We start from the raw sequence: 26,916 nt of genomic DNA, 5'->3' as shown, positions 1-26,916 counted from the left end.
CATGTCAAATGAGGCCTTAGTCTTAAAAAATAAAGCTACATCTAAAATAAAAATATAGTAGTGCTGGAAGCCTACAAATTAGATTATTAAATTGGAAAATTTGGTTATAAACCCTCTTTACCTTCCTTTCATTGTTAAAAGGATTAAGAAAAAAAATTAAATTTTCTAAACCCCTTCATAATTATAAAATTTTGTATAAAGGACAAAATTTATTATTTAAATATTTTTTCAGACTATTATACCCTCAACTAAATCTTCTTACCTTCTCCACCCACTCTCTCTCCACCTTCTTGGTCTCTATGACTCTGGCCAGCCAAAATCGAGTTCATCTAAGCCTAAGATTCATTCAATCTTTGACTTAGAACATTGACCTGGTTCAAGCAATCACAATCTGACCTGTGTATTTGAATTGAAGCATAGTTTGAAGCTTTAATCTAATTTGCGTCTGTTAAGAAACCAAGGACTTCATCGCAAAATTGATCCGATTTGACAATTAACCTGAATTCAAGCTTCTGGAACTCACGATTACAAACTGGAGTCCTTCGCGATCTGACCTTGGGTTCTCTCTTGTGACTCGTTGTTCTTTGAGTCAACTTCGATGAGAACTTTGGATTTCAAGTTCTAATTGGAATTGCGATTTCAGTTTGCATCTGGCTTAAAGGTTGCAAACTCTAAGTTCGAACGACTTGCAGATCGACTTCGCTAACTGAATCGCAATCAGACTTGTGTTTGCTATCTCGAAGCGAAATTAGACTCAATTTGAAGCTTCTATTGCAATTTGAAGATCCATCGAGTTCGCAATGACCACGTGGAGAAGAGTTCGGGCGGAGTTGTTTGGTTATACATATTTTTTTAAACACAGATTTGAGTTTTGAATATATGTGTATATATATATATATATATATATATATTTGTGTGTGTGAGTGTTGTTGAACACATGTATTCTTTTCATTGAGAATTGTGATTGTTGATCGAGTTTTAGAAATTTTTCTTCTCAATTAGATATGTTAATTTATTGATTAATTTGTTTTGTTTTTGTTTGTTTGTTTGTTTTTTATTTATTTTTGTTGTTTTTTTTATCTAATTTCATTTGACAGAACCAGAGTAAAATTTTACTCTGGTTCTATTGCTCTGTTTTTTTCATTTGACAGAACCACAGAGTAAAATTTTACTTTTATACAAAGTAAAATTTTACTTTTAATTTCAGAGTGTAACATTTTACTCTTATTCAGAGTAAAATTTTACTTTCATACAGAGTAAAATTTTATTTTTAGTTTCAGAATGTAAAATTTTACTTTTATACAGAGTAAAATTTTACTCTGAAATATATAGTGAAAATGATTTAATAGGAGAGCTGATAGATATGAGGGTAATACAGTAAAAGAAATAAGTTTTAAAATATTAGGGGATTTTGAAAGTACTTATATAATTCTTATCCTTTTGAAAGACAAATTAGATAGTGAGGGGGCTATCACCAAATCTCCCTATTAAATTTATTATAGTGATGTGTCAAGAAAAATAGGTTATACATAACTGAATATATAACAAATTAAAAGTTAATGTATATTACGTCACATCATTATAAATCAAATTATAAGAGATTTTTTTTTAGTGAGGTGTAAACATTTTTTGAACCATCATTGAATTTTCTAAAGAACTTTCGGCTGCAAAACTTTGGGTTCATAAAAAATAAGAAAATAAAATAAAAATTTTGAAAAAACAAGAAAATATACAAGAAAATAAAATAAAAATTTTGAAGAAGAAGAAGAAGAAGAAGAAGAAGAAGAAGAAACAAACAGAACTTGTTGAATCCACAACAAGTCCCAATTATTTTTCAGTGCAGAAACGCATAAACAGCAGTAGAAACATAAACAAGAAGTCCAGAAGTCACCAACACAATCAAAGCCGCAGCAGAAATAACCGTAGATTTACTCCCACAAGACAGGGTCCCCAACTTAATCTCCACAACATTTATCATCGACAGCATCAAGAACAAGCACCCCATCACCGATCCAACGGCCGAACCACCCATCCCAAACCTCAGGACCTTGATATTAATGTGGGCTCGAAACGCCTCATCCACATCTCTGCTGTTCAATATGTTGATGGCAAGCTTGAGTCCCTGAGCCACCAAGGACGAGAAGAGGAAGAAGCTGAAGGACACCACTTCGAAGACTAAGAGCTTTTTCGCCACGTCGATGCCGGCGTCACAGGTTGATGGGTTGAGGCTGTGCTGGTGTGGGGTGGCGAGGGAGAGGCCCACGAAGACTGCGATTGTGAAGAGGGAGTTCACGTTTACTAGGCCGTCGAGGGCGGTGACGCGGACGCTCGTTGTGGTGGAGGAGGAGGATGGAGAAGGGTTTTGGTGTGAGGTTGATGACGATGATCTGAAAGTTAAACACACAGAAATTTGGAGTTTAAATGTAGAGAATTCATATACCAAACCAATGATTTTTTTTAAAAAAAATAAATTAGTATATATATATATATATATATGTGAGGGAGACTGTGTACTTGGCCATGACTGTTTATTCTCCTCCTAGTTGTAGATAAATATGAGAGAGAGAGAGAGAGAGAGAGAGAGAGAGATGGTCATGGTGGTTATGGAATATTGTTGCTTGTAAGGTTTATAATGGTTTCCCTGAAGCGGAAGGGAAAGTGAGCATGCGATATGAAAGAGACGGAGAGATGCTTTGCTTTTAAAGGGTTTACTTGGCCTGACTTCTTTTTTTGCCCTTTTTTTTTTTTTAAATTTTTAATTTTTAATTCTTATATTTTTGGCCACATTGTAAGGAGTGCACAAGATTTGCACACACATAATAAGTTAACGAAAATTCTATGTATTTCACCTAATTATGGCCTTAAACTCTTTGGCCATAATTTATTGACGCCATAGTTACGATTTGGTTATATATATATATATATATATATATTAGTGTATGTCCGTATTTAAAGGTACGGTATAAATAATATTGAGATTAAAATATAGTTGTAATTTGTACGTATCATATTAAAATTTATAGAGTCTGTAGTACCTGATAAAAGTTCATATGTATATATATACATATTGGAATCATATGTATAGACATATATACATCCATAATCATATATAAAAATAAAAATAAAAAATTAATTTAACTCCTATCTATATTGGTTAAATTTGAAACATTAGATAAAAAGTCAAAAATTAATACAAAAAACCAACCCATTCTTTTCTCAACCCACAAAAAATAAACCCATCCAACACAAAAAATGTATGTTTCTTTTCTTCTTCCAATTTCCAATTTTTTTTATAAAAAAAAAAAAACACCATCTGTTTCGTTATGTAAAATTAGAATTCTCTACTCAGAAAGACCCACTTCAGTCTTCATTCCAATGATTTTATCAATCAAAAGTTTTTCAAAACCATAGAAAATCAACACCTATTTCCCATTAAAGAATCAAGCTCATTTCATAAATCAAAACCATGTGAGAAATCAAACATTTCAAATTAATTTTATAAATACATATTAGATTGGGATCAAAATGCATAGAAATAAAGCAGAACTCATTGGATACAAATGAAAGCACAATCAAAGTAAAGCAGAAATCACAGTACACAACAAAGGTCCAAAAATTCAAACCTTGGTGCCAAAAGGTCCAATTAGATAATTCATCTCTAGAACATTCCTTCCCTAAATGAAAGAATTGGATTAAATTCAGATTCAATTCGCTCTCAAACTATCAAATGTATATGGTATTACACATACATATTAGACACATGAATTGAACTGAATAAACAATAGGATACCTCGAGTTCGGCCTCAAGTTCTTTACACTCATGCCTTGTAACAATTGGCATAACATCTGCAACTCTCTTCTTTCCCTTCAGAATAATATCTGCCATCCATCAACAACTAAATGATAATTCGAATCTTTACTCTTCTTTTTTTTTTTATCAAATTCAATTGAAATTTTGGTTAAAAACTTAATTTGATAGGAGTACTCCAATCCTTACTATTTTTCTCTTCTTTTTTTTTTTTCAGCAAGTCTTTTTGAAAAATTCCAAACTTATCCTAAAATCAGCTTTAACCATTTTTAAAAAAAGAAAATCATCCTCAATCCTTACTCTTTTATAAATTAAAACCATCTTAAAACCCATTTCAAAACCATCTTCAAAACCCATTTCAAAACCATCTTGAAAACCATCAGTAACCATAATCGTATCTATATATAAAAGAGTTGATTCAATATTTGGGATATCTGTATTCTCAATATTTGCATTGTCTCTAATCATATATAACCAAATGTCATGTGGACTTGCAGTTCAATTTTCAAGTTTTGGCCCAAAAACATAAAACTGATACACTAATATGGAACCAATTAAGGCCAAAAATAAGTTGCCCACAACAGAAGTTATTAAATGGGAAGACTTGCAACTTATTATGATTATACCACATGTAAACAGATACATATAATTGTTTTACATATTTGATAATACATAAAATGAATACTTAAATCTGTTCATTAACATGCTCAGATAGTGCACATTTATACACACTTATCAAAAGAAACACCACCAAAAAAATGTCAATTCTGTTTATTACTATCAACGGTGGCAGCAATGACTTCCATTTTCTTAAATAACCTATACCCCACAATAAAAAAAAATGCTTAGGAATGTGGCAAAGCAGCTTTAAAGATTCAAATGACATGGAAATTGCATGTTAGAGCAACTCTAATGGTGTGCTTCCCCTTCACGCGAAAGCCAAAATTTGGCAATAACACTTCCAATTCATGTGCTATTTTTTGGTGCCAAATTATAACAATGCCAAAATTTGGCAAGAGCTCATCTCTCTATTCTCTAATGACAGAACCCTATTTGTCAACAAAGCCATTGTGATATAAACTAATTGTTATTGTTGTTGTAGTTCTTTTTCAAAGCTAATTGTTGAAGTGTAAGGAAAATTCACCTAAATATAGCTGAACAAACATTAATTAACATGAATTTCAACAAATTCAATTCAAAAAACATGAAAATGACACCACATTTTCAACTCAAATTAGACAGTAAAATAATAAAGAAGTGAGTGAAAACAGTGTACATGGCAATTTATTAGTTGAAGAATTTTGATGGGTGTTTCCATCTTTGGGTTTGAAGAACCCTCCTAAATCCATCTTCCTTAACAATTTTTAGAGAGAGAGAGAGAGAGAGGAGAGAGAAGAAAATGCCTAAATTTAAAGGGTGACCAACGCCGATACATAATCATACATCAATCTCTGAAATTATATACAAACATCCATAAATACACACAATCGTATCTAATACACACAAATGCATATATATACATACATCCATATAATACGCACAATCTATATATAAAATACACACAAATGCATATACATACATACATCCATCTCTGAATCTCTCACATCTCTGATCTCTTTTGCAATGGCTTCGTTAATATTGAAGGGGGTTTGGGGCTGCCACTGTTGATGACGATTGTGATGGCAGAGAGAGAGAGGGAGGAAGGAAGGGAGAAGATGAAGAGACTAATAGGGGGTTTGGGGTTCGGTCGCCGGCGTTGGGCTCTGACAGGGAAGCACGTCCGATGGAGGTAGAGAGAGAGAGAGAGAGGGGGGTTGTGTTCAAAATTTGAAATCAGAAAGAAAGAGATGAGAGTGTCTGTGAGAGAGAGGTGTGCGCAGAAAATGGTCCATATTTTGGACCAAATAGAGAGAGAGACATTGTGAGCCATTGGATTGAATTCAATCTAATGATCTATATTTTGACAAAGGGATAAAAGTCACATCTGAATTCAAAACCTGAGCTTCCTCGTTATATAGATATTATAGTATTAATTATGATTCATTATATCTAATTATCACATTTGAGCCCTTTCATCATAATTTATTAACGTGCTAGTTACGATTTGGTTATATATATATATATATATTGTTATATTAATTATGACTTATTGTGATGTTGGTTATGATATTGTTTTTATTATGATTGATTTTTTTATTTTTTATTATACATTGTATGTTGTTTAGTTATAACTTTTCTTTTTCTTTTTTTAGTTAAGACTTTAATAAGATTGAGTTATGATTGTCATAACTTGTATATGATGTGTATCATAGCATTACCCAATATATAAATATGAAATAACAAAATAACAAGTGAAACACAAATATAAGGAAAAAGATTTTTACAGAAGATTACCCCTCTCATTATGTGAAAATCATTGGGACATTTAGTGATAGATCACTCATTGTCTAATTTGTCTTTTAAAAGGACAAGAATTGCATTGCTAACATTTAAGTCTGTGGAACAGATGAAGGAATGGAAAGTAAGATTGGAGGAATAGGTATATGAGTGGTGTACATCAATGGAGGAATGGGAAAATGGGAGAATGGTTGAAAGTGAAAAGTGTGTTTGGTTATTTTGTTTTGGCATACCTTTTAATCTATGGAATAGAAGAACTTTTAATGACATTGGGAGAGTTTGGGGCGATGTAGTTCGGTTGGATGAGGATACAAGCAACCTAGTTTCCTTTCAATGACGTAAAATAAGGATAATCACAAAAAAGCAGAGAGTTTATCAACAAAGTGGTAACACTTGAATACAAAGGGAATTATTATCCAGTTCGAGTGTGTGAACAGATAAGTTTCCCATTAGGGATAAACACAGGCTGGACAATACTCAGCTTAATGGGGCTACAAATTCACATTCCGGCAGTAGGCAGGATATGGTGTCCGGCACCATTATAGGGTGGAAGGAATTGGTCAACGAAGGTGAAGGTGGTGATGATGTGTTACTTAGTGCTGAAGTGACAAGCAGGGCAAAAGACACATTGGAGAAGGGAAACTCAATAGGTAGGGGCTCTGGCTGTGATGGAATAATGAGGTCTGTGAAAAATTCAAGAGAGAAGGTGGTTGGGAGCATTCAAAATGTTGATGCCAATATATTCACATTAGGGTCTATGAAGAGCCTGAAAGGATCTGAAATGGGTCGGTCCAATATTAATTTAGAAATAGTGTTGTAGGGAGCCCAAAGTGTAGCCAATCAAAATAGGCCCAATGGACATTCATGGTCAAATTTGAGTGATTGTGTAGCCCAGACACAGTTCAATCAAGTCGGCTCACAAGCAGCTCAAAAGGATGGAGAGAGGAGCTGTGCACTAGTTTGAAGAAGGGTTCTCAATAGAGTAAAAAGAAATAAGGGGTGTGATAGAGGAGTTGGGTTTAAAGGTAAGACATTGCCTTTACATAGGGGAAGAGTGCTTCCACAAAGCTTTAATAGAGGTGCTATTTTCAGAGCCATTGCAGCAACTTTGTCGAATTCTCTATCAATGAATACTGAGTCCAGTAGAAGAAGTAGAATGATGATTATGGAAGCTAAGGCAACAGTCCAGATGGGGCAGCTACTTGGCATAAATTTTGGAGGCAAAGAAGAAGAAGCTATAAACAAAATTATTCAGATGGAAAAATAGGATTTGGAAAGGATTGAAGGCAAGGGAATGGCTGGTGAAACCTAAGTAGCTAATGCAGGGGAGTAGGTGTAATATTTGGTTCCTTATGAAGATAATGACATGGAATGTTAGAGGTCTAACAAGACCAGAAAAAAAAGGAGGAAAATAAAGGCAATGATGAAAGATGGGGGAATAGATGTAGTGCTATTACAAGAAACAAAAAAGAGTAGCATGGATGAAGAGTTCATTAAGCAGATGTGGCCATTTGAAAAGATGGAGTTCATGGGGGAGGATGCAGAAGGTACTACAGGAGGTTTGTTATGCATTTGGAATCCAGATAGATTCAGACTTAAGGAGTGCTGCAGTTCAAGACAGTTTGTTATGCTTTCAGGAATTGTTGGAGTGGATTTTAAATGGACTATAGTCAATATTTATGCCCCAAATAATGTAGTTAAGAGAAGGCAATTGTGGGATGCTCTGGGTAGACTAAAAACCCATTACACTAATCCTTGGTGTGTGGGTGGAGACTTTAATGAGATTAGGTATATTAGTGAAAGAAAGGGATGCTCAAGAAGGAATAGAGGCATGACTGATTTTAATGGGTTAATTGATCAGTTAAGTCTAATGGACTTGCCTATGTTGGGAAGAAGTTTCACATGGTGTAATGCTCAAGATGGGGAGAGATGGAGCAGGATAGATAGGTTTCTCTTGGATAGTAGGTGGCTTGAGGAATATTCATTTAAGCAATGGGGACTACCTAGAAATATATCTGACCATTGCCCAATACTGTTAAAGGAAGATGTTAGAAATTGGGGTTCAAAACCAATTAGGTTTATTAATGCTTGGTTACTCCATCCTAAGTTCAAAGTTGAAGTGAAGAGTCTTGGCAGGAAGCTGTTGATCCAGGATAGGCTGGATTCAAACTAAAGAGAAAGTTAGCTAATCTGAGGGCCCATCGAAAGAGATGGAATTCTGAGGTTTTTGGAAATGTGGATGCTCAATTAAAGAGGGCAGAGGAGGAGTATCATGAATTTGATTTTGTAGCTGAATCAAGGACTCTATCTGAGTCTGAAATGGTTAGAAAAAGGGTCGTAAGAAGTCTAGTGTGGAATTTGAGTAGGAGAAAAGAGAGCTTATGGCATCAAAAATCTAGAATTGTGTGGGCTAAATGTGGTGATAAGAATACAAGGTTTTTCCATATGATGGCAAGTTCTAGGGAAAGGAAAAATATGTTGGATTCAGTTGTGGAGGGGGGAGTGAGGTTGGTGGAACCAGATGGGGTTAAACATGCAGTGTTTAATTACTTTGTAAGAAGATTTACTGAGGAGTGGTGTTCAAGGCCTAAACTCTCTGGCATATTTTCATCTGTTAACTCTATGCAGAATGATAATCTGGTAGCAGCATTCACGGAGCAAGAGATTTGGAAAGCTATACATGATTGTGATGGGAATAAAGCTCCTGGGCTAGATGGGTTTAATATGGCTTGCATTCAAAAATGCTAAAAGATAATGAAGAGTGAGATTCTACAGTTCATGACTGAATTTCATGCGAATGGGAAGCTGGTCTCGGGTTTGAATAGTTCTTTTATCACTTTGATACCAAAGAAAGAGAACCCAAGTGACTTAGGTGATTACAGACCAATCAACCTTATTAGTTCAGTTTATAAAATTTTAGCTAAAGTCTTGTCTAGAAGGCTAAAAGAAATAATGCCATCAATTACTAGTGAAGTCCAGTCAGCGTTTTTTGGGGGAAGGTTTATTCTAGATGGCGTATTAATTGCTAATGAAGTGGTGAATTGGTGGTAATCATCTAGAATGGGAGGAATTATTCTGAAATTGGACTTTGAAAAGGCTTATGATTCAGTAAATTGGGAATTTCTTTTTTCAATGATGATGAATTTTGGTTTTGGGAAAAAATGGGTGAAGTGCATCAAAACATGCATACCAGCAGCTAAGATCTTTATATTGGTAAATGACTCTCCATCTGCTGAATTTATACCTGAAAAAGGGCTTAGGCAAGGTGATCCATTATCACCATTCTTGTTAAACATTGCTGCTGAAGGTTTGAATTTGCTGATTGAAAGGGCAAAGGAGTTGGGTTATTTAAGAGGGGTAACTATAGGGCTTAATGAGTTAAAGGTTTCTCATTTGTAATTTGCAGATGATACTGTTATTTTTTGTGCGGCGGATGGAGTGGAATTGGTCACTATAAAGAGAATCTTAAGGTGTTTTGAGTTAATGTCTGGGTCAAAAATTAACTTCCACAAGAGTATGTGGAGTGGGGTTGGTGTTAATGAGAAGGAGGATATCAAAGATTTTGTCTCAGTTCTACACTGTCATAGCCAAAAGCTTCCTATTACTTATTTGGGTATACCTCTGGGGGCAAATCCAAGAAGAAAGAGCACTTGCAAACCAGTGATTGAGAAAGTCAAGAAGAAATTGGCTTCATAGAAAGGAAAAATGCTCTCTTTTGCTGGTAGAATCACATTGATTAAGGCAGTTCTATCCAGTCTACCATCATATTTCCTATCAATTTTTAAACTACCTGTGGGTGTGGCTAAGCAGTTAGAGAGGATTCAGGCAGCATTTTTGTGGGGAGATTCTAATACAAAGAAGAAGCTTCACATGGTCAACTGGACAGAGATATCAGTAAGCATTGAGCAAAGGGGTTTAGGGGTAAGAAATCTTGGAGAGGTCAATGATTGTCATTTGCTTAAATGGTGGTGGCAGTTTGGGTTAGAGGATAGAGCTCTATGGAAACAGATTATATGTTGTAAGTATGGTGTGGTATGGGGTAGGTGGATCCCATTTAGGTCTATTACTGTTTCAGTGTCCAGGGTTTGGAGTGATATCCTCAAACTTGTTGATAGAAGACCTGCTATGGTTAAGTTTTATTTATTAAACCTTAAAATATCGGTAGGGAATGATGGTAGAATTTAGTTTTGGAATGATAAGTGGATGAACATCTTATGCCTAAAGGAGGAGTTTCCTAGATTGTATAGCTTGTCAAAGGAGAAATGTAGCACTGTTCAGCAGATTTACCAGAGGAGGGGTCATTCAAATGAGTGGAACTTAATGTTCAAAAGATCGCCGTTAGCTTGGAAGGAAGATGAGGTACAAAGATTGTATGAGTTGCTTAGGGTAGCACCTAATCTCTCTTTAGAGTCTGAGGATTATTGTTAGTGGGGGGCCAATCCAGAAGGGTCATTTACAGTAGCAACAGCCTGGGAGTGGTGGATGTCTTCAAAAGGTCCAACTCTCACTGTTACTAAGGCTTTGTGGAAAAATCTTGCTCCTTCCAAGGTAAAATTTTGTGGCTGGTTAGCTTGGAGAGGTAGACTTAAAATTGCAGCTGTGTTAAAAAATTTAGGAGTGTTAAATGAGGAATCAGATTCACTCTGTATGTTCTATAAATCAGAGGAGGAGACAGTTCATCATTTGATGTTGTTTTGTCCATTTGCATGGAAGGTGTGGATTGATATGATGAAGTGGTGGGGTTTGGTCTGAATATTACCTAGTTCAATTGAGGATCTATTGCTCTGGTAGTCAGGAGTCAAATTCAGTAAGGTGATTCTTAGATTGTGGAAAATGGTACCTTTAGCTGTTTTGTGGTCATTATGGAAAATAAGGAATGATGGTCTTTTTTGTGGCAAACTAGTAGATTGGATTAAATTTGCAGAGTTGGTGAAGGTAAGGGTAGCCCTTTGGAGTAAATTGAATATTGTGGGGATGCAGTATTCAGTGGAGGAGATAGTCACTAATTTGCATCAGATTATACTGGAATTAGCAGGTTGCCTCTTGGTTGATGTTTTGTGTTGAGCTTCAAAGGCACAGCTACTACTGTTCTGGGAATGTTTGTGGTGTTAGTGTTTCTTCTGGTCTATGAAGAAATGTGTACTTCAGGAGAGCTTCTATGGTATTGCTACTGCCTCTGTTATTCTATTGTGGGAGCTACTGTGGTATTGCTACTGCCTCTGCATAGCTGCCACTGCCTTTGCTGTTCTGGGAGTGTTTGTGGTCATTACAGGGGAGTTTTTGCAGTTCTTTTTTACAGGAGAGCTTCTGTTGTATTGTTGTTACTACTCTAGTGCTTTGTTGTTGCTTTGTTTTGTTTTTCTTCTTCTTTTTGTGTTGTTTTGATTGGTTCCTCACCAATCTTAGGTTTTGTCCTAGCTTTGTTGTTGTAAAGTGGCATGTTTTCTGCTTTCTTCATCAATAAAGTTGTTTGCTTATCAAAAAAAAAAAAAAAAGGACAAGAATTATTTAGATCTTTTCAAAACCCCATAATATTTTGAAACTTATTTCTTTTACTATACTACCTTCATATATATTTTTATATATATATATATATATATTAGCTCTCATGTAAAGTCATCATCACAGTATATTTCAGAGTAAAATTCTATTTTGAATCCTAGTAAACTTTACTCTGATTCAGAGTAAAATTTTACTCTGAATCAGAGTAAAATTTATTATGATTCAAAGTAAAATTTTATATCGTTAAGCACATATATTGCTTTAGAGGTAAAATTTTACTCTTATTTTATCAAGCAAAAATAGAGTACATAACAGAGTAAAATTTTACTCTCATTTTATCAAACAAAAACAAAGCTTATACTAGAGTAAAATTTTACTCTCATTCTGTCAAACAAAATCAGAGCACGTACCCGTGTAAAATTTTACTCTCATTCTATCAAACAAAAATAGAGGACATACCAGTGAAAAAAAATAGAGAAATAGAGAGATAGAGAGAACACATATATTGCCTTAAATCTAGTTCAAACCAGAGTAAAATTTTACTGTCGTAAAAACAAAGCATGATGAGGAGACAAAAAGAAAAAGAGGGAGAGAATATAGATCTGGGATGATAGATCTTAAATCTGAGATCATCAATCTCAGATTTGAAGTCTTAGACACTAAGAATGACGATGGTTGCATCGAATGGCGCTAGTGGTTGAGATGCTAGTGGTGAAACAGTGGCATTGGCGGTGGTAGCGATGACGAACAACATCAATGGTTGAGACGATGTTAGTAGAGACGACGAAGGTGGTGAAAACGATGGTAGTCATGGTAGTTGTAGTAATAGAGAAGGTGATGGTGGTGATGGCAGTGGACAAAGCTCTTAGAAAGAGATAGAGAAAGAAAGAGCTGCGAGAGAGATGACAAATTGATGAAGAAAAAGAGGAGAAAGATAGAGAGTGTGTGTGAAGGGATAAATTTGTCACATAAAATATAAATCTGAATTTTTTTGTCCTTTATACAAGACTTTATAATTATGAGGGGTTTTGAAAGTATATATATATATATATATTTTGGTCCTTTTAACAAGAAAAAGAAGGTAAGGGGGGTTTATGGCCAAATTTCCCTTTAATTGTGCAATTAAGTTTATTTATTTATTTATTTATTTCTTTTTAAAGCAAAATGAATTAAGTCCATAAAAGAGTGAGTTCTATGTGTGGGAACTTATTTTTTGATTTGTATCTATGTCTCTTTCTGTTAAAATTACTCGTGCACTTAAATTTTTACATTTTTTTTTCAACAATGAATAAGTTCATAAACATGATATTAATTATAAAATTGAAAACAAAATATAATTAAACAAACCCCTTTTAAAATAAACTACATTAATGAAGATTGTAAGGGAGAAGGATTCCTTCTAGTCTAGATTTTAGATTAGAATACGTTGGTTGGGTCAGTGGGGCCCACCAGTCTCATTTCGATGATTCAAACCATTTATTTTGTTAGGTATCTTGTATATCTCACCCACAAAAAAATTAGGTCGATCCGATAATTATAATTTGTTCAATTATTCACTAAAAAAGTAGACAACAATTATGCTTTTAAAAATAATCATACATTTTTTTTAGTAACAAACGTAATAAATTGAACAAGTTATAGTTATTGGATTGACCTAATTTTGTGTGTGGATAAAATACACGAAATGTTTGATAAAATGAACGGTTTGAATTATCAAAACAGTGCCCGTAATGGACCCCATGGACCCAAATAGCACCCTCTAGTTCAGATTTTGGACTGGAGGGGATCCTTCTCCATGTATATATATATATATTGTATTCATAGCAAAATTGAATTAAACAAATTGAGAATTGCAGTGGGTGCAAGAACAATCATTCAAATCTTAAAAAAATGCTAAATTTACAACAACAAAAAATAAAATAAAATTATAACTACAAATAAAACAAAAGAAGGTGAGTTACTTATAGCATTTATTAACATAACAAAATCATTCAATTAAATAGAATCACCAACTCATATCTTAACTATAAAAGCTTGATGGAGACATTTGTTGGGATTTATGCCACATTCCACCAATGCAAAACATTTACGCACATACCAAAGAGAAAAAATAATTACAGACAGATTTACGTGGTTCTGTTTAAATTGCTTACATCCACGGGAGAAAGAGTTTCCACTATGAATAAAATAGAAAATATATGTGAGATATCCAAAACACTCAAAACTCACACCACTACCCAAACCCTATGCAAAAAGGTAGTTGAGCCCTTACTCACCCGATGCCCACAGTATTTTTTCTCTCGTTCGCCCATCTCTATTTTTCCCTCACCTTAACCTCTCAATCTTTTTCATAGAAACCTTATAATTCACATGACTATTTATAAAAATCTACCCATGAGAATCTTAATTCTGTGCAATTAGAAAACCAAATCATACACATATTAGATTGCACAGTAAATTCTAAATTTTACTATCAAAACCTAAACACATGTATAAACTAACATATTAATAGTTGTATGAGACCACCATTATCATTGGACTAATCCTAACGACACTTGTGGTAAATGGTGCTATGCTATAATAACCTCCCATTTTGCTTTACACTTTTTAATTTTGTTAGGTTGTATGATAGATTTGAGTAGAAATTTAAGAACATAAAGAACAAATGTGAGTGGAATGTGTGGGCTATACTTGCTATGCTGAGGCACAGGTTGTCTACGCTATACTTGAACAATTTTCAAATAAAGATTGGGGATAGAAACAGAGTCAAATTTTGGTTGGATAAGTGGTGTTATAATGTTTGTCTAAAAGATGAGTTCCCAACTTTATTTAGATTGTTGATGGTTAAGAATGAATCACTGTGTGCAATTTATGTCAGAAGAAGATCATCGCGAGGGTGGAATTTCCAATTCAAAAGGGAGCTCTATGATTGGGAAGATTTGGAGGTTAGAAGACTAACAACATTCTTAGAGGCTGCACCTGTTACTAGATCTGATCAGATTGACAGACCTTATTGGTTGGACATGGGGCTGCTGTGCCTTCAATGCACAGCAACCTACTATGCCCCTTTGTGAGAGGTTATCTCGAGTGTCTTTCAATAATCTAAACCATCATATTATAGAGTTTGTCAAGAATATTATTCATACAAAAAATCGAATTAATTAGATATTTGTAACTTCATGATTAGGTCCTAATTATTTTTAAAAGTTTATGAATGTTATGTTAACTGTTAATTTTTATAAAAACAAATGTGCTTTTGTTATAGAGCTACAAAAATCCAATGAATTTGATTTTTCGCATGATTAATCTACTCGACGAATCCTACAATATGAACGGTTCGGATTATCGAAAGAGGCTTGGGATAACTCTCCACAAAGAAGCACAGTAGCCTACTGTACCTTTCAGCACAATAAAATCCCTAAATCCTAGCTTGGGTAGGTACAACTTCAAGTCAATTCACTGTATCATCTGCCTATAAACATGAGGTAGCAATGTTTGGGTCTTTTCTTAGAACCAGTAAATTAGTATGGGTTAAGTATATCCCTCCTAACCACCAAGGGCCACCCGATTTGGTAAGAGAGTTTATTTCTCTCCTCACTTATCTGGATTCGAATCCCTTACTAGTCAAGTGGAAGTCCGACGGTTTAAGTGGATCGGTTAGCTTTTCTCCAGTTTGACTTGTAAGGGTAGATCCTAAAGATTCTTCCTTGGGGGTGTTCTGGATATAAAAAAAATTTAATAATAATAATAATAAATACATCCCTTCTAAGTTTAATTTTTTGGATGGCTTGCATGAAAGAATAGAGTAAAATTGCATATTTCCTTCAAAGAATAGAAGTCTTATGATGTAGGATTTTAAGAATTTTTATATTTTTAGTTTTAATATTTTTGATATATTAGTTGATTAGAATACTTGTAATTTAGTATAAATATTTTAGAATATTTTATTTTCCTAATTTCTTAGGTTTCTTGTTTTTCAAGAATTAGATTAATTTATTATTTCTTAATTTGAGTTTTCTTGGTGTCCAAGAATACGTGGTTTCCAATGTTTACATTATTATAAATATTTATGTACGCCTTATAGTAAAGACAAATTTTATTTAACTTTTATGCAATATAATTCAATTTCTTGAGAATTCCTTCTCTTCCTTGTGATTCAAGATTCTTTTTTTCTCGTAGATTCGAGAGTCTTTTTCATCTACTAGAACAGTATATAGTCCTCATGTATTCCGCTGCGTCAAGTGGTATCAGAGTATGGATTCACCTAGCTCAATGACACAAGACAATGGAGAACACACAATCCCTATTGACATTGATCATAGGGTGAAAGCTATATTGGATGAAATTGAGAAACATCAGCTAGAGGTGCACAAACTTCGCAATGAGATTTGTAATCTATTTGCCGATTTGGGACTAATCGTCAACCAGAGGCAACCATAGTTGACAGTAATTACGTTGGAAGATTCTCCCATGGCTAATTTGTTAGCTTATGCCATTTTTGCTCAAATTTCATATTTTAACGGTTCAAGTAAGTTTAAAAAAAAAAAAGATTTTCCTGATTGGTTTCTTGATCTTGAAAATTTCTTTGAATTCATGAAGATTCCTCATGAAAATAAGGTTATATTTACATGCTACAAACTTGATAAAATTGCATTGAAGTGGTGGATTGGATTACAAAATTATTGAGTTTGCAAAGGTAAAGACAAAATTCATTCATAGTTAATAATGAAAAAAAATTTATGAAGAAAATTTTACTTTTATGATCATGAAGATATATTGTCATATACAAATTAAGATACTTTCACGGAGTTTGTAAAAATTTACAATGAAATTGTAGTTCCAAAATAAAAGACTTCACATCTAATTATTATTTGTGGTGAGATTGTTTGTAAAACTAATGAAGAAGATACAAAGTCTTGTTCGAGTGTTGATAATGCATCAACACTTGCTAATTTGAATATTGGGGAGAAAGTTTTACGTATAGATCATAAAAATATTGAAGAAGAAGGATATCGGATTGAGCCCAGTAACAACGAGAAAATAAAAAGAAGAGATAATATAGCTACTCCATGCAACAAAGAAATTGGTTGATGCTATGCTTGATGTTCCAAGATTGATAATTGAAGGGTCAATTGAATCAGAGATGGTGCAAAATCAAGAAAGCATGCAAGTTCTACATAAAATAAGTTTTTCTTGCTATGAAGCAATTTAATTTGATTTTCAATACTTGTCTAATTGATCTTGTCAACTAGTTGAAGTATATAGAGAAGAACTTTCAAAAAATAAACTTTTCTACATACAAATTTTGGAAGTGGGACAATCAACTGAAATATTCAAAATATCTCTTAAAATTTTTATATTTTTTGTTAGACTTATTTATTTTGATGATTTATTTAATTATGTTTTAATTTATTTGAAAGAGAAAAATAGAATCCAAAATTTATTTTGATGATTTATTTAATTATATTTTAATTTATTTGAAAAAGAAAAAGAAAATCCAAAATTTATTTCGATGATTTATTTAATTATGTTTTAATTTATTTGAAAGAGAAAAATAGAATCAAAATTTATTTTGTCTCATTATTTCTCACCTAAACCTTTATCCTAAATGTTATTAGAATGTATTTAATATTTGATTAAATCAGGAGTTCAAATAGCCCAAACAAGAGGTTCAAACAGCCCAGCACAGCAGCAGTTCAAAAGATTCAAAAGGTTCAAGTGGAAGATATTCAAATTTGTAATGATGGAGTAGAAGATATTCAAATTAGTAATGTTGGAGTACAACGGCTATAAACGACTATAAATTCAAATGAATACAACAGCTATAAATGACTATAAATGGCTATAAATTCAATTGAATACAACAGCTATAAATGGCTATAAGTTTTATTATATATACCAAAGCCTCTAATGTAAACAAGTTACAAAAAATCAGAAAATATTCTTTGATCTATAATCACTCACATCTGTTCTCTGAAAAATTCTCTGAGGTGTGTTTTTCAATTTTTGTTTACATCCTCTTTCAAAAATTATACATTGAGACGTATAGCTTTAAGCCTATCTTTCCTGTGTGAGGTTTACAGAAAAACCAGAACTTCATTTTGTATATCCATCTGGGAGAGATATTTATTGTAAGCTTTCTTTGAAAGCAAAAATACCATTTCATCTTGTAAAATTGTTGCAAACACTATGTTCTTGAAATCTTGAGAGTGATTGTGAATCACCTAAGATTTGCAAGAGTTTGGGCTTGTGAAGTCTGTGTAAAATCTATAGAGGATTGCTCCATGCTTATGAGGTTGCTAGCACCCCTGTGAAGCTAGAAGATAGTGAAAAATCTCAAGTGAAGCTTAAGGAGTGGATGTAGGTTTGGTTGAAGCCGGACCACTATAAATCTGTTTGTCTCCTCTTCTTTAATCTATTTACTTTCCTACTACTGCTATAGTTATCTAATATTCATGTGTTAATCATTTGATTTACCCTGTATGTTAGTTATACTTCATTGTTATTTTGCTTGATCATTTACTGCTAAGTTCATCATTGTGCTTGTTAATAATTTGTTGTACTAGTAGTTAATTTTATTGTGATATTATTAATTTTAATTTGTAGAAACCTAATTTACCCCTCTCTTAGGTTGCTTTTTGGGTAACATTTTTATTTTTAACATTTTTGATATATTAGTTGATTACAATTCTTGTAATTTAATATAAATATTTTAGAATATTTTATTTTCCTAATTTTGTAGGTTTCTTGTTTTTCAATAATTAAATTAGTTTATTATTTCCTAATATCAGTTTTCTTGGTGTCCAAGAATACTTGATCTCTAAGATTTACATTATTATAAATATCTATGTAAGCTTTATGGCAAAGATAACTTTTATACAATATAATTCAGTTTCTTGAGAATTCTTTGTCTTCCTTATGGATTCAAGATTTTATTTTTCTTGTGAATTCAAGAGCTTTTTTCGTCTATTAGAACGATATCTAATCCTCGTGTATTCCGCTGTGTCATCCTCTCAGGCAATGCATCAACTTTATGCATTTTTTGAAAATTTGAGAATGAAACACTGCAGCATGTGTTGATGTTTTGCCCCTTTCTTGGATTATATGGATTGTGATGCTAAAATGGTGGGATATCCAAGGTGCCTTTCCAAGATCAGTTGAAGACCTTCTCCAATGGTGGACTAGGGTGAGTCTAAAGAAGAAGAAAAGAAGGATTTGGAGAATAATTCCCCTGGCTATGCTGTGGTCCATATGGAAATATAGGAATGAATGTGTGTTCAAGGCAATCACTCCTAATCTGGCTGAGCTATGCAAATTGATAAAAAGTAGAGTGGCTTTATGGATGAAGTCAAGCACCAAGGAAGACCATTTCACAGTTCATGATTTTATTTGCAATTTGAGATAGATAAGGTTTTGCTTAGGTGAAAGAATGGGGTAATGGTAGAGCAATGTTTGGTTTGCATCTAATAGAATGCTTGGTGGATGCCTTTCCTTGAGGGGTTTGGCTGCTGTTTCTTTTATTTTGTTCTTAGGGTGTATTGGTAGTTGGTGCCTTACTGTAACGCCTCCAAAAAAAATATAATAAACCCAACTCATAAGCGGAAGAATAACAGAAATAAAATATTTTCATTCATCATAGTCCATATTACAAAAGGTAAGACATGCAATATACGTTCATAAATGTACATCCTGAATCTATAGCATGCAACACTAGTTAGTGATCAACAAAATAAATGCCCTACGAGCTTACATCTTCACAAGTCATTGGTTGGTTACAACAAAAGAGAGTCATAAGCTCTGTACATATAAAGCCGTTGGCTTGAACGAACATTAAATACAAAATAACATAAAAAAAGTCTTTGGCTCCAAGGTCCTCCCAAGCTACGTCCTTGGAGGAGGTATGTCACCTGTACTTGAAAATATTTTCCCAAAGTAAGGCGAGCCAAAGCCCAGTAAAAACAATCTAACACAATATATATGAGATTTAACAAATGTATAAGTACGATGTTCTTATGCAATGCTTGAAATAAAACATCCTCATTTATATGACCACAAGGTACCCATATTCATATTTCAGTTTGTTTTCCTCAGTTTATTTATAGTCAATTTATATCATCTCAATTTATGAGCCAATTTCATTTATATTTCAACAATCCAACCGAGACTACAACTCGGTGGTTCTCCAATCAATGCAACCAACACATAAACACTTCACTTTGCCATTTTACGGAAATTTCGTCCGCGGGAATCAGCACCCATGTATATACAATATTTCAGGACTTTCACCCTAGACACTCTGGCCAACTTAATTTTCAAAGGAGTTCATCCCCTATCTTCTCCTAAACAATGTGAGTACATCCCCTCTCTCCTCCCAATCAGTCATACATATACAATGTATTTAAACATAGTCATATTCAATGACAATCAATAAGAGGTTAGTTTCAATTGACCTAATCCTCATGCAATTTCTACAACAATCACGACTATCCTCCACTGATAGCCCAATACAGATATTTCTAAACAGATATTTAATCTCAAGACAGATATATTCAAATTTCCATAAGTATGAGAATATAAATATCCAATTCTACCGTTTTTTACCAATATCCAACCAATTTCATATTTGCAACACCAATTTCATATTTTTATACAAAATAAACATTCGAGCCATTTAGAGCAAAACTTTCCTCTTTTCAAATAGCAACCCAAGTGGCCCAAATCAAGCATCTGGCCACAATACAACCTTACATTTAACCCCATGACCATCTATTTCACATTTACTTAAAACCCCTCTTTTGATTTTATATTCCAAACCCTAGGTTTGTCCATAATACTCCCAAAACCCACCATTGTTACACAACCACAAATAATTAAGTTAAAAGCCATAACAAAGTGTAGTAAGTCCCTACCTCAAAAGAGAAGATGAGTCAAGCAAAGGTGGAACTCCATAGATGTCCAAACCCAACTCTATTCGGATCAAAGTGTGGATCTTGAGATGCTCTATCTTTTTAACAAAAATGAATGGGTGGAGAAACCACTAGAACTAGAAGAAAATATAGAGAGAGTGTGTGGGTTTTAGAGAGAGAGGGTCTCAAGTTTAGGTTTTAGGATGAAAATATCTGAAAAAAGTGATGTAAAAAGTCATTTTTGTGATCTGATATACGCACAGTCCGCTCGAGCACAAGAGTTAACTCTCAAGCATCAGACACAATAAGTTGTTCCACTCGAGCACAAGAAGTCCCACTCGAGTGCAGAATACACACTTCTAGTACTTTTGCAGGCAACATACAAACCGCTCGAGCGCCCACCCGCTCGAGCGTAGGAAGCGCCGCTCGAGCGTGGAAAACACCCCTCCAGTACTTTTGCAGACGTGCAAAGTACTGAGAGTTTGCAAATCCCACTCGAGCGCAAGAAAGTGTTGGAAAATTGGTTTTTATAAGGCTTATTTTGGGCCAACTTTGAGCCCAAAATGGAGTAGGCCCCAAACGTCTTTTGGGATGGGTTCGAAGCGGTGACGTGTTCCTTGCCGCATGGCAAGTCACACGGTGAAGACGGTTCGTCAAAACCAATTATGAATGAATGGGAAGTTGACGTCGTTTTTGGGTTCGTGGAATGGACATTTAAAGAATTAAATGTAGGTTTCCTTAAAATGGGTTATCCCACATTGAAACTTTAAGAGAGCTTTATTAAGTATATAAGCTCTAGGTTACAATACTTGGGTTGGGTCCCAAGGGGCACCCCAAGTTTGTAGAAGGTAGGAGTTATGGATAAATGGAACCTTGGCTCAAACCACCACACGCGAACGCACGCCACCGCCCCGCGGCCTTCCGTCCAGTCGAGCCGTGCCGGGCGTGAGTGTGGGTTGTGGGTCAGGTCGGTTCTTATATTAATTTTTTGGATAAAATTCGTTTGAAATGTTTCCAAAAAATTATTGCGAGAAATTAATTCAAAATTTGAATTTAAATTTTATGTCCATTTATTTCTAACAGATTAAACAGTCCATCAGGTTTCACATATGTTTGAACCCGGATAGATTCAAATCTGTCCAGCAGATCTATCCAGGTTTTTGAACTGCATCTATTCATAGCAGTTGCATATCTGTTAAGCAGTTTGAACAGATTCAAACTAAGGTTAATCAGATTTAAATTTTCGGACAGATTCAAACTGCCAGACAGATTCAAAATATTCCAGAAAGGTTTTTAAACTGCTGCAGTTTCAACAGATTTAACTGCCCAGCAGTTATCTGTTGAAACGATGCAGTATCTATTCAGTTTAAATACTACACATGTTCACTTCCTTGATACATGTTCAACTCAGATTGGTTGGCTATAAATACCAACATTTCCAGCAGTGTTCAATCATCCAAAATAGTCTGAAAATTACATTTTTGCTGTCCTATTTTCTCATTTGCATTATTTATTCTTCATTCTAGTTTTAGAGAAAAATTAAGAGAGTATAGAACATAAGGTTCTAGTTTGCCGAACAAATTTGTTTGGAGTACTACTACAAATTTGTGAAGATCATTGTATCCTGAGAGATAGAAGCCATTAGTCCGTAAGCACCGAAGCGGGGCGAATCTGTCTTAAGGACAGAGTGTCGCATACTCGACTTGGTCTTTTATTTTTGAATTCGGTTCGATAAATAAATTCGGTACGTTATTTATTTTATTTGTTTGGCTTTGTTTCAATTTATTTTATTTACATAGAAGATTGTTCCAACAATCTTAAGACAGAATCGAATTATTCTGTTTATAGAATTTTTCGTTTGTTTCCCTTTCTCTTTCTTTTTTTACAAAAAATTATTTTCTGTGGATTTACAAAATAATATTCTGGTTGGAAAAATAAATAGTAATTATATACTATTTGATGGATAGTAGTAATATATTGTCTATTTTCTTTAACAACTAGTAGTAATATACTGGTGTCGTTAACAATTCAAAATATTTATTTGTGGAATTTTTTCAGAAATTAATTTTGGTTTTCAGAAATTATTTCTGAGTGTTCATTAATTAAAATTTTGTTTTAGTGTTTTAATTATTGAAGTATTACAGAAATTTAATTTTCTGTGTAGAATTAATTTGGTTAAATAAAATTTTATTTTATTTCTAAATTAATTGAAAAATAAAAGTTACATTTCTTGTTTCTTTTATTTTACAGAATTTAATTCCGTGAATTTGGTTTAATTTTCTGTGTAGTATAAATTCTAATTCTAATTTTGTTTTATAATTTAGAATTCATAGCTACTGAAACTAATACCCAAACAAGTACTAGTGTGGTGGCTACAATTGCGCCAACCCCCTCTCCTATTATGATAGTACTGGTAAATCAAGGTGAGAAGCCAGAGAAGTTCTCAGGAACTGATTTTAAAATATGAAAACAGAAAATGTTATTCTATCTTACAACTTTGAACCTGGCTTGTTTTCTCCGTGAAGATGCTCCTATTTTGAAAGAGGATGAAACTGACCGGCAAGTGGTTGCTGCGGTTGATGCTTGGAAACATGCTGATTTCCTTTGCCGAAACTACATCTTGAACAGACTTGACAACACATTATACAGTGTCTACAGTCCTGTCAAGACAACAAAGGAACTTTGGGAGTCTTTGGAGAAAAAATACAAAACGGAAGATGATGGCTCAAAGAAATTTGTGGTTGGCAAATTCCTGGATTTTGTAATGGTTGATTCTAAGACTGTGATCAGCCAAGTTCAAGATCTCCAACTCATTATGCATGACATTCACGCAGAGGGCATGTCTCTCAGTGAATCCTTCCAAGTTGCAGCCTTAATTGAGAAATTATCACAAGGCTGGAAGGAATTCAAGAACTACCTCAAACACAAGTGCAAAGAAATGTCTTTGGAAGAATTAATTGTGCGTTTGAGGATTGAGGAGGACAACCGCAATTTTGAAAAGCGGGCCGGTAAGCATCCTATGAAGTCTAAGTCAAATGTGGTGGAACATGCTCCAAAAGCTAAGAAATGAAAGTCTTTTGGAGAAAGTTCTTCACAAGGCTCTAAAAGGGGAGAAAATAAAAAGTACAAGTTTAATGGCAAATGCTACATCTGTGACAAAGAGGGACATCGGGCCAAAGATTGCCGTAGTAAAGGCAAAAGCAAAAGAAAAACAAGCAAGAAGCCTGCTCAAGCCCATATGACCGAAGTGGACAATATTTCCAATGGTGTAGATGACATCAATCTTTCTGCAGTTGTTTCCGAAGAAAATCTTGTCGGAAATCCAAAAGAATGGTAGGTGGACACTGGTGCTACTTGCCATATCTGTGCCGACAAAAAGATGTTCACATCTTATTGTACATTGGACAATGGTGAACAACTTTTTATAGGCAACTCCTCAACTTTCAAAGTTGAAGGACAAGGGAAGATTGTTCTGAAGATGACATTTGGAAAGGAACTCACTCTAAAAAATGTGCTGCATGTACTAGACATTCGCAAGAATCTTGCTTCCAGATCTTTGTTAAGTAAGAATGGGTTTAGGCTAGTATTTGAGAGTGATAAATTTGTACTTACTAACAATTGGTTATATGTAGGAAAATGTTACATGTCTGATGGCCTTTTCATGATGAATGTAATGACCGTTGTACCCTCAGTTATTAATCTTTTTCTTACTTGCTTGAGTCTTCAAATTTATGGCATGGTAGACTAGGACATCTTAATTATGGATCTTTGCGTAGATTAATTAATATAGAATGTTTACCTAAATTTGACATTGATTCAAATCATAAATGTGAAATTTGCATTGAAGCAAAATTATCCAAACCTCATTTTCATTCAATTGAAAGAAGTATGGAACCACTTGAATTAATCCATAGTGACATTTGTGATTTTAAATCAATTCAAACTAGAGGTGGGAAAAAATATTTTATCACTTTTATAGATGACTATATTAGATATAGTTATGTTTATTTAATTCAAACCAAGGATAAAGCTTTGGAAACTTTCATTCAATATAAGAATGAAGTTGAAAATCAACTTGGTAAGAAAATCAAGAAACTTAGAAGTGATAGAGGTGGTGAATATGAATCACCTTTTGGTGAGTTTTGTAAAGAACATGGAATAATTCATCAAACCACCGCTCCTTACTTACATCAGAAAAATAGAATTGCTGAAAAGAAAAATAGGACTTTAAAAGAAATGATGAATGCCATGTCAATAAGTTCTGGATTACCTCAGAACTTGTGGGGGGAAGCAATACTTTCTGCAAATTATATTTTAAATAAAGTACCCCGAAAGAAAATTAATCAAACACCTTATGAATTGTGGCATGGAAGAGTCCCATCGTACAAATACTTAAAAGTGTGGGGGTGTTTGGCTAAAGTGGCTATTCCTAATCCTAAAAAGACTAAGAGAGGTCCTAAAACCATTGATTGCATTTTCATTAGTTATGCTAAGAATAATAGTGCATATTGGTTTTTGATTCATAAATCAGAACATTCCGAAATACATGTAAATATTATTATTGAATCTTGAAATGCATCTTTCTTTGAACATGTATCTCCAAATAAGAGTAGACAAGAGACTAGAAACAATAAAAGATCTCATGATGCTATTACTAGTCAGGATCAAGAACATGATCAAGAGCAAGAGTTAGATCAAAATGAGGAGGAAGAACCTAGGCATAGTAAACGTGCTAGAACTTCAAAATATTTTGGTCCATATTTTCTAACATATTTGTTAGAAAATGAGCCTTTAACTTTTAAAGAGGCTATGTCCAGTCTTGAAGCTCCTTTATGAAAAGAAGCTGTCAATAGTGAAGTTGAATCCATCTTGCAAAATTACACTTGGGAATTAGTGGATTTGCCACCAGGTTGTAAACCTCTTGGGTACAAGTAGATTTTCAAAAAAAAAAATGAAAGCGGATGGATCAATTGACAAATACATGGCAAGACTTATGGTCAAAGGGTATAGACAAAAAGAAGGTCTTGATTACTTTGACACATACTCACCGGTTACTAGAATAACAGGCTTAAAACATATATTTGTTGAATCGTTCCAATTCAAACAACAAGCCTTCATCCACAGACATTCAAGCAGTTTAGCAAGTAAGCATTTAGCCTCATGGTAAGCATGCTAATCATGGAAATCACTTACACTCATGCAAGTATGCTAAAGCACTAAAAACTCACCTAGTATTCCAAGCTAAGAAGATATGAGTTAGAAAAATATGCATGATTCCTAACTATACAAGATGTCTAATGCAACACATTGTAGACACCCCATTTTTGACTGACCTTAAGACTCAGACGTCACCAGTTGAGCGCTCGGTGATATTGCATATTGTGCTCGTTCAGAAGTTTCAGAGTCCCGGCTGCAAGCCTTGCCTCTGGACTTCGGGACTCTTTCGTGCCTTGCTTCGGTTTGCGAACCAGGCTCTGTTTTCTCTGTTTTCTCTTCCCGAAGGGAGAGAGAGGTCTCGTAGATCATCTCTCAGTGGCCGTAGGCTACGTTTCGTGGTCGTAGGCCATTTTTCCCGTTTGGAGCTCAGTTTTCGATTTTTCAGAGCCGACAGCCGTGTGCCTCGGTTCGGGACCACCTAACCACCTCCGTTTGCTCCGGTTTTTGGTATACGCCTTATTTACTCCCTTTTGGGGGACACTGTGGCCCGAGAGACCAACTTCGTGGTCGAATGCCACCTCTGGTGCTTAACAGCCCATTTTCGGGGCCCTGAGCCTCGCGTTTCGGTCCCCGAACCTGCGTTTTGCATCCGTTTTGGTTCTTTTTTGGTGGAGACCTTATTTTCATAGTTAGGAAGCTTGTAGGAGGGTGAGAGGCCAGCAATTGTTCTGAAAAGCCAGCTTTATTTCTTCATCGCTCTCCGACGCCCGTTTTCCTCACTTGAAAGCCAATGTTGACCACCCCGGGGCCACTTTCTTGAACCCTAAATCCCATATTTGTGTTATACACACCTGGGAGGCCACCAATATTTGGTGGCCGACCAGTAATTGTGCCTGACCCTTTTGAACCCCTCTAAAAAATGGGTTTTTCTCTCTCCTGGTTCACATTCTTTGGGTTTCAACCACATAGTTGTGTTGTGCAGACATGAGAGGCCACCAATATGAGGTGGCCGACCAGCAATTGTCATTGCCCCTTTTGACCCTTGGTCGGCCGGCCATGGGGGTGGCCGGCCGGCCCCCTGAACCCTCAAAATCTGGCCGGCCATGACCCTCTCACCTGGTTCCTTACAGATATGCCCTCTTTTTC

The 26,916-nt window shown here is 34.5% G+C and overlaps 2 protein-coding genes across 2 annotated transcripts; one reads left to right on the top strand and one right to left on the bottom strand.

The window, feature by feature from the left end:
- Window positions 1–1,781: 1,781 nt before the first annotated feature.
- LOC114276701 (uncharacterized) lies at window positions 1,782–2,673 on the bottom strand. The gene is made up of 2 exons (XM_028218523.2): window positions 2,515–2,673; window positions 1,782–2,387 (listed from the first exon to the last, which is right to left on the bottom strand). The coding sequence occupies exons 1-2, from the start codon at window positions 2,520–2,522 to the stop codon at window positions 1,835–1,837; spliced, it is 561 nt and encodes a 186-aa protein (XP_028074324.2). The 5' UTR covers window positions 2,523–2,673; the 3' UTR covers window positions 1,782–1,834.
- Window positions 2,674–7,625: 4,952 nt separating this feature from the next.
- On the top strand, window positions 7,626–8,378 carry LOC114276707 (uncharacterized). Its single transcript, XM_028218526.2, has one exon. The coding sequence runs from the start codon at window positions 7,626–7,628 to the stop codon at window positions 8,376–8,378; it is 753 nt and encodes a 250-aa protein (XP_028074327.2).
- Window positions 8,379–26,916: the final 18,538 nt, after the last annotated feature.

Source organism: Camellia sinensis, chromosome 3 (genome assembly GCF_055761805.1).
Source record: "Camellia sinensis isolate YWXY chromosome 3, ASM5576180v1, whole genome shotgun sequence".
In the NCBI taxonomy this organism is placed as follows: domain Eukaryota; kingdom Viridiplantae; phylum Streptophyta; class Magnoliopsida; order Ericales; family Theaceae; genus Camellia; species Camellia sinensis.
Note: the sequence above shows the minus strand (reverse complement) of the source record. Positions and strands in the feature narration are given on the sequence as shown.

Coding starts and splice junctions, on each gene's coding strand:
- LOC114276707 (XM_028218526.2), top strand. CDS start 7,626: ATGATGAAAGATGGGGGAATAGATGTAGTGCTATTACAAGAAACAAAA.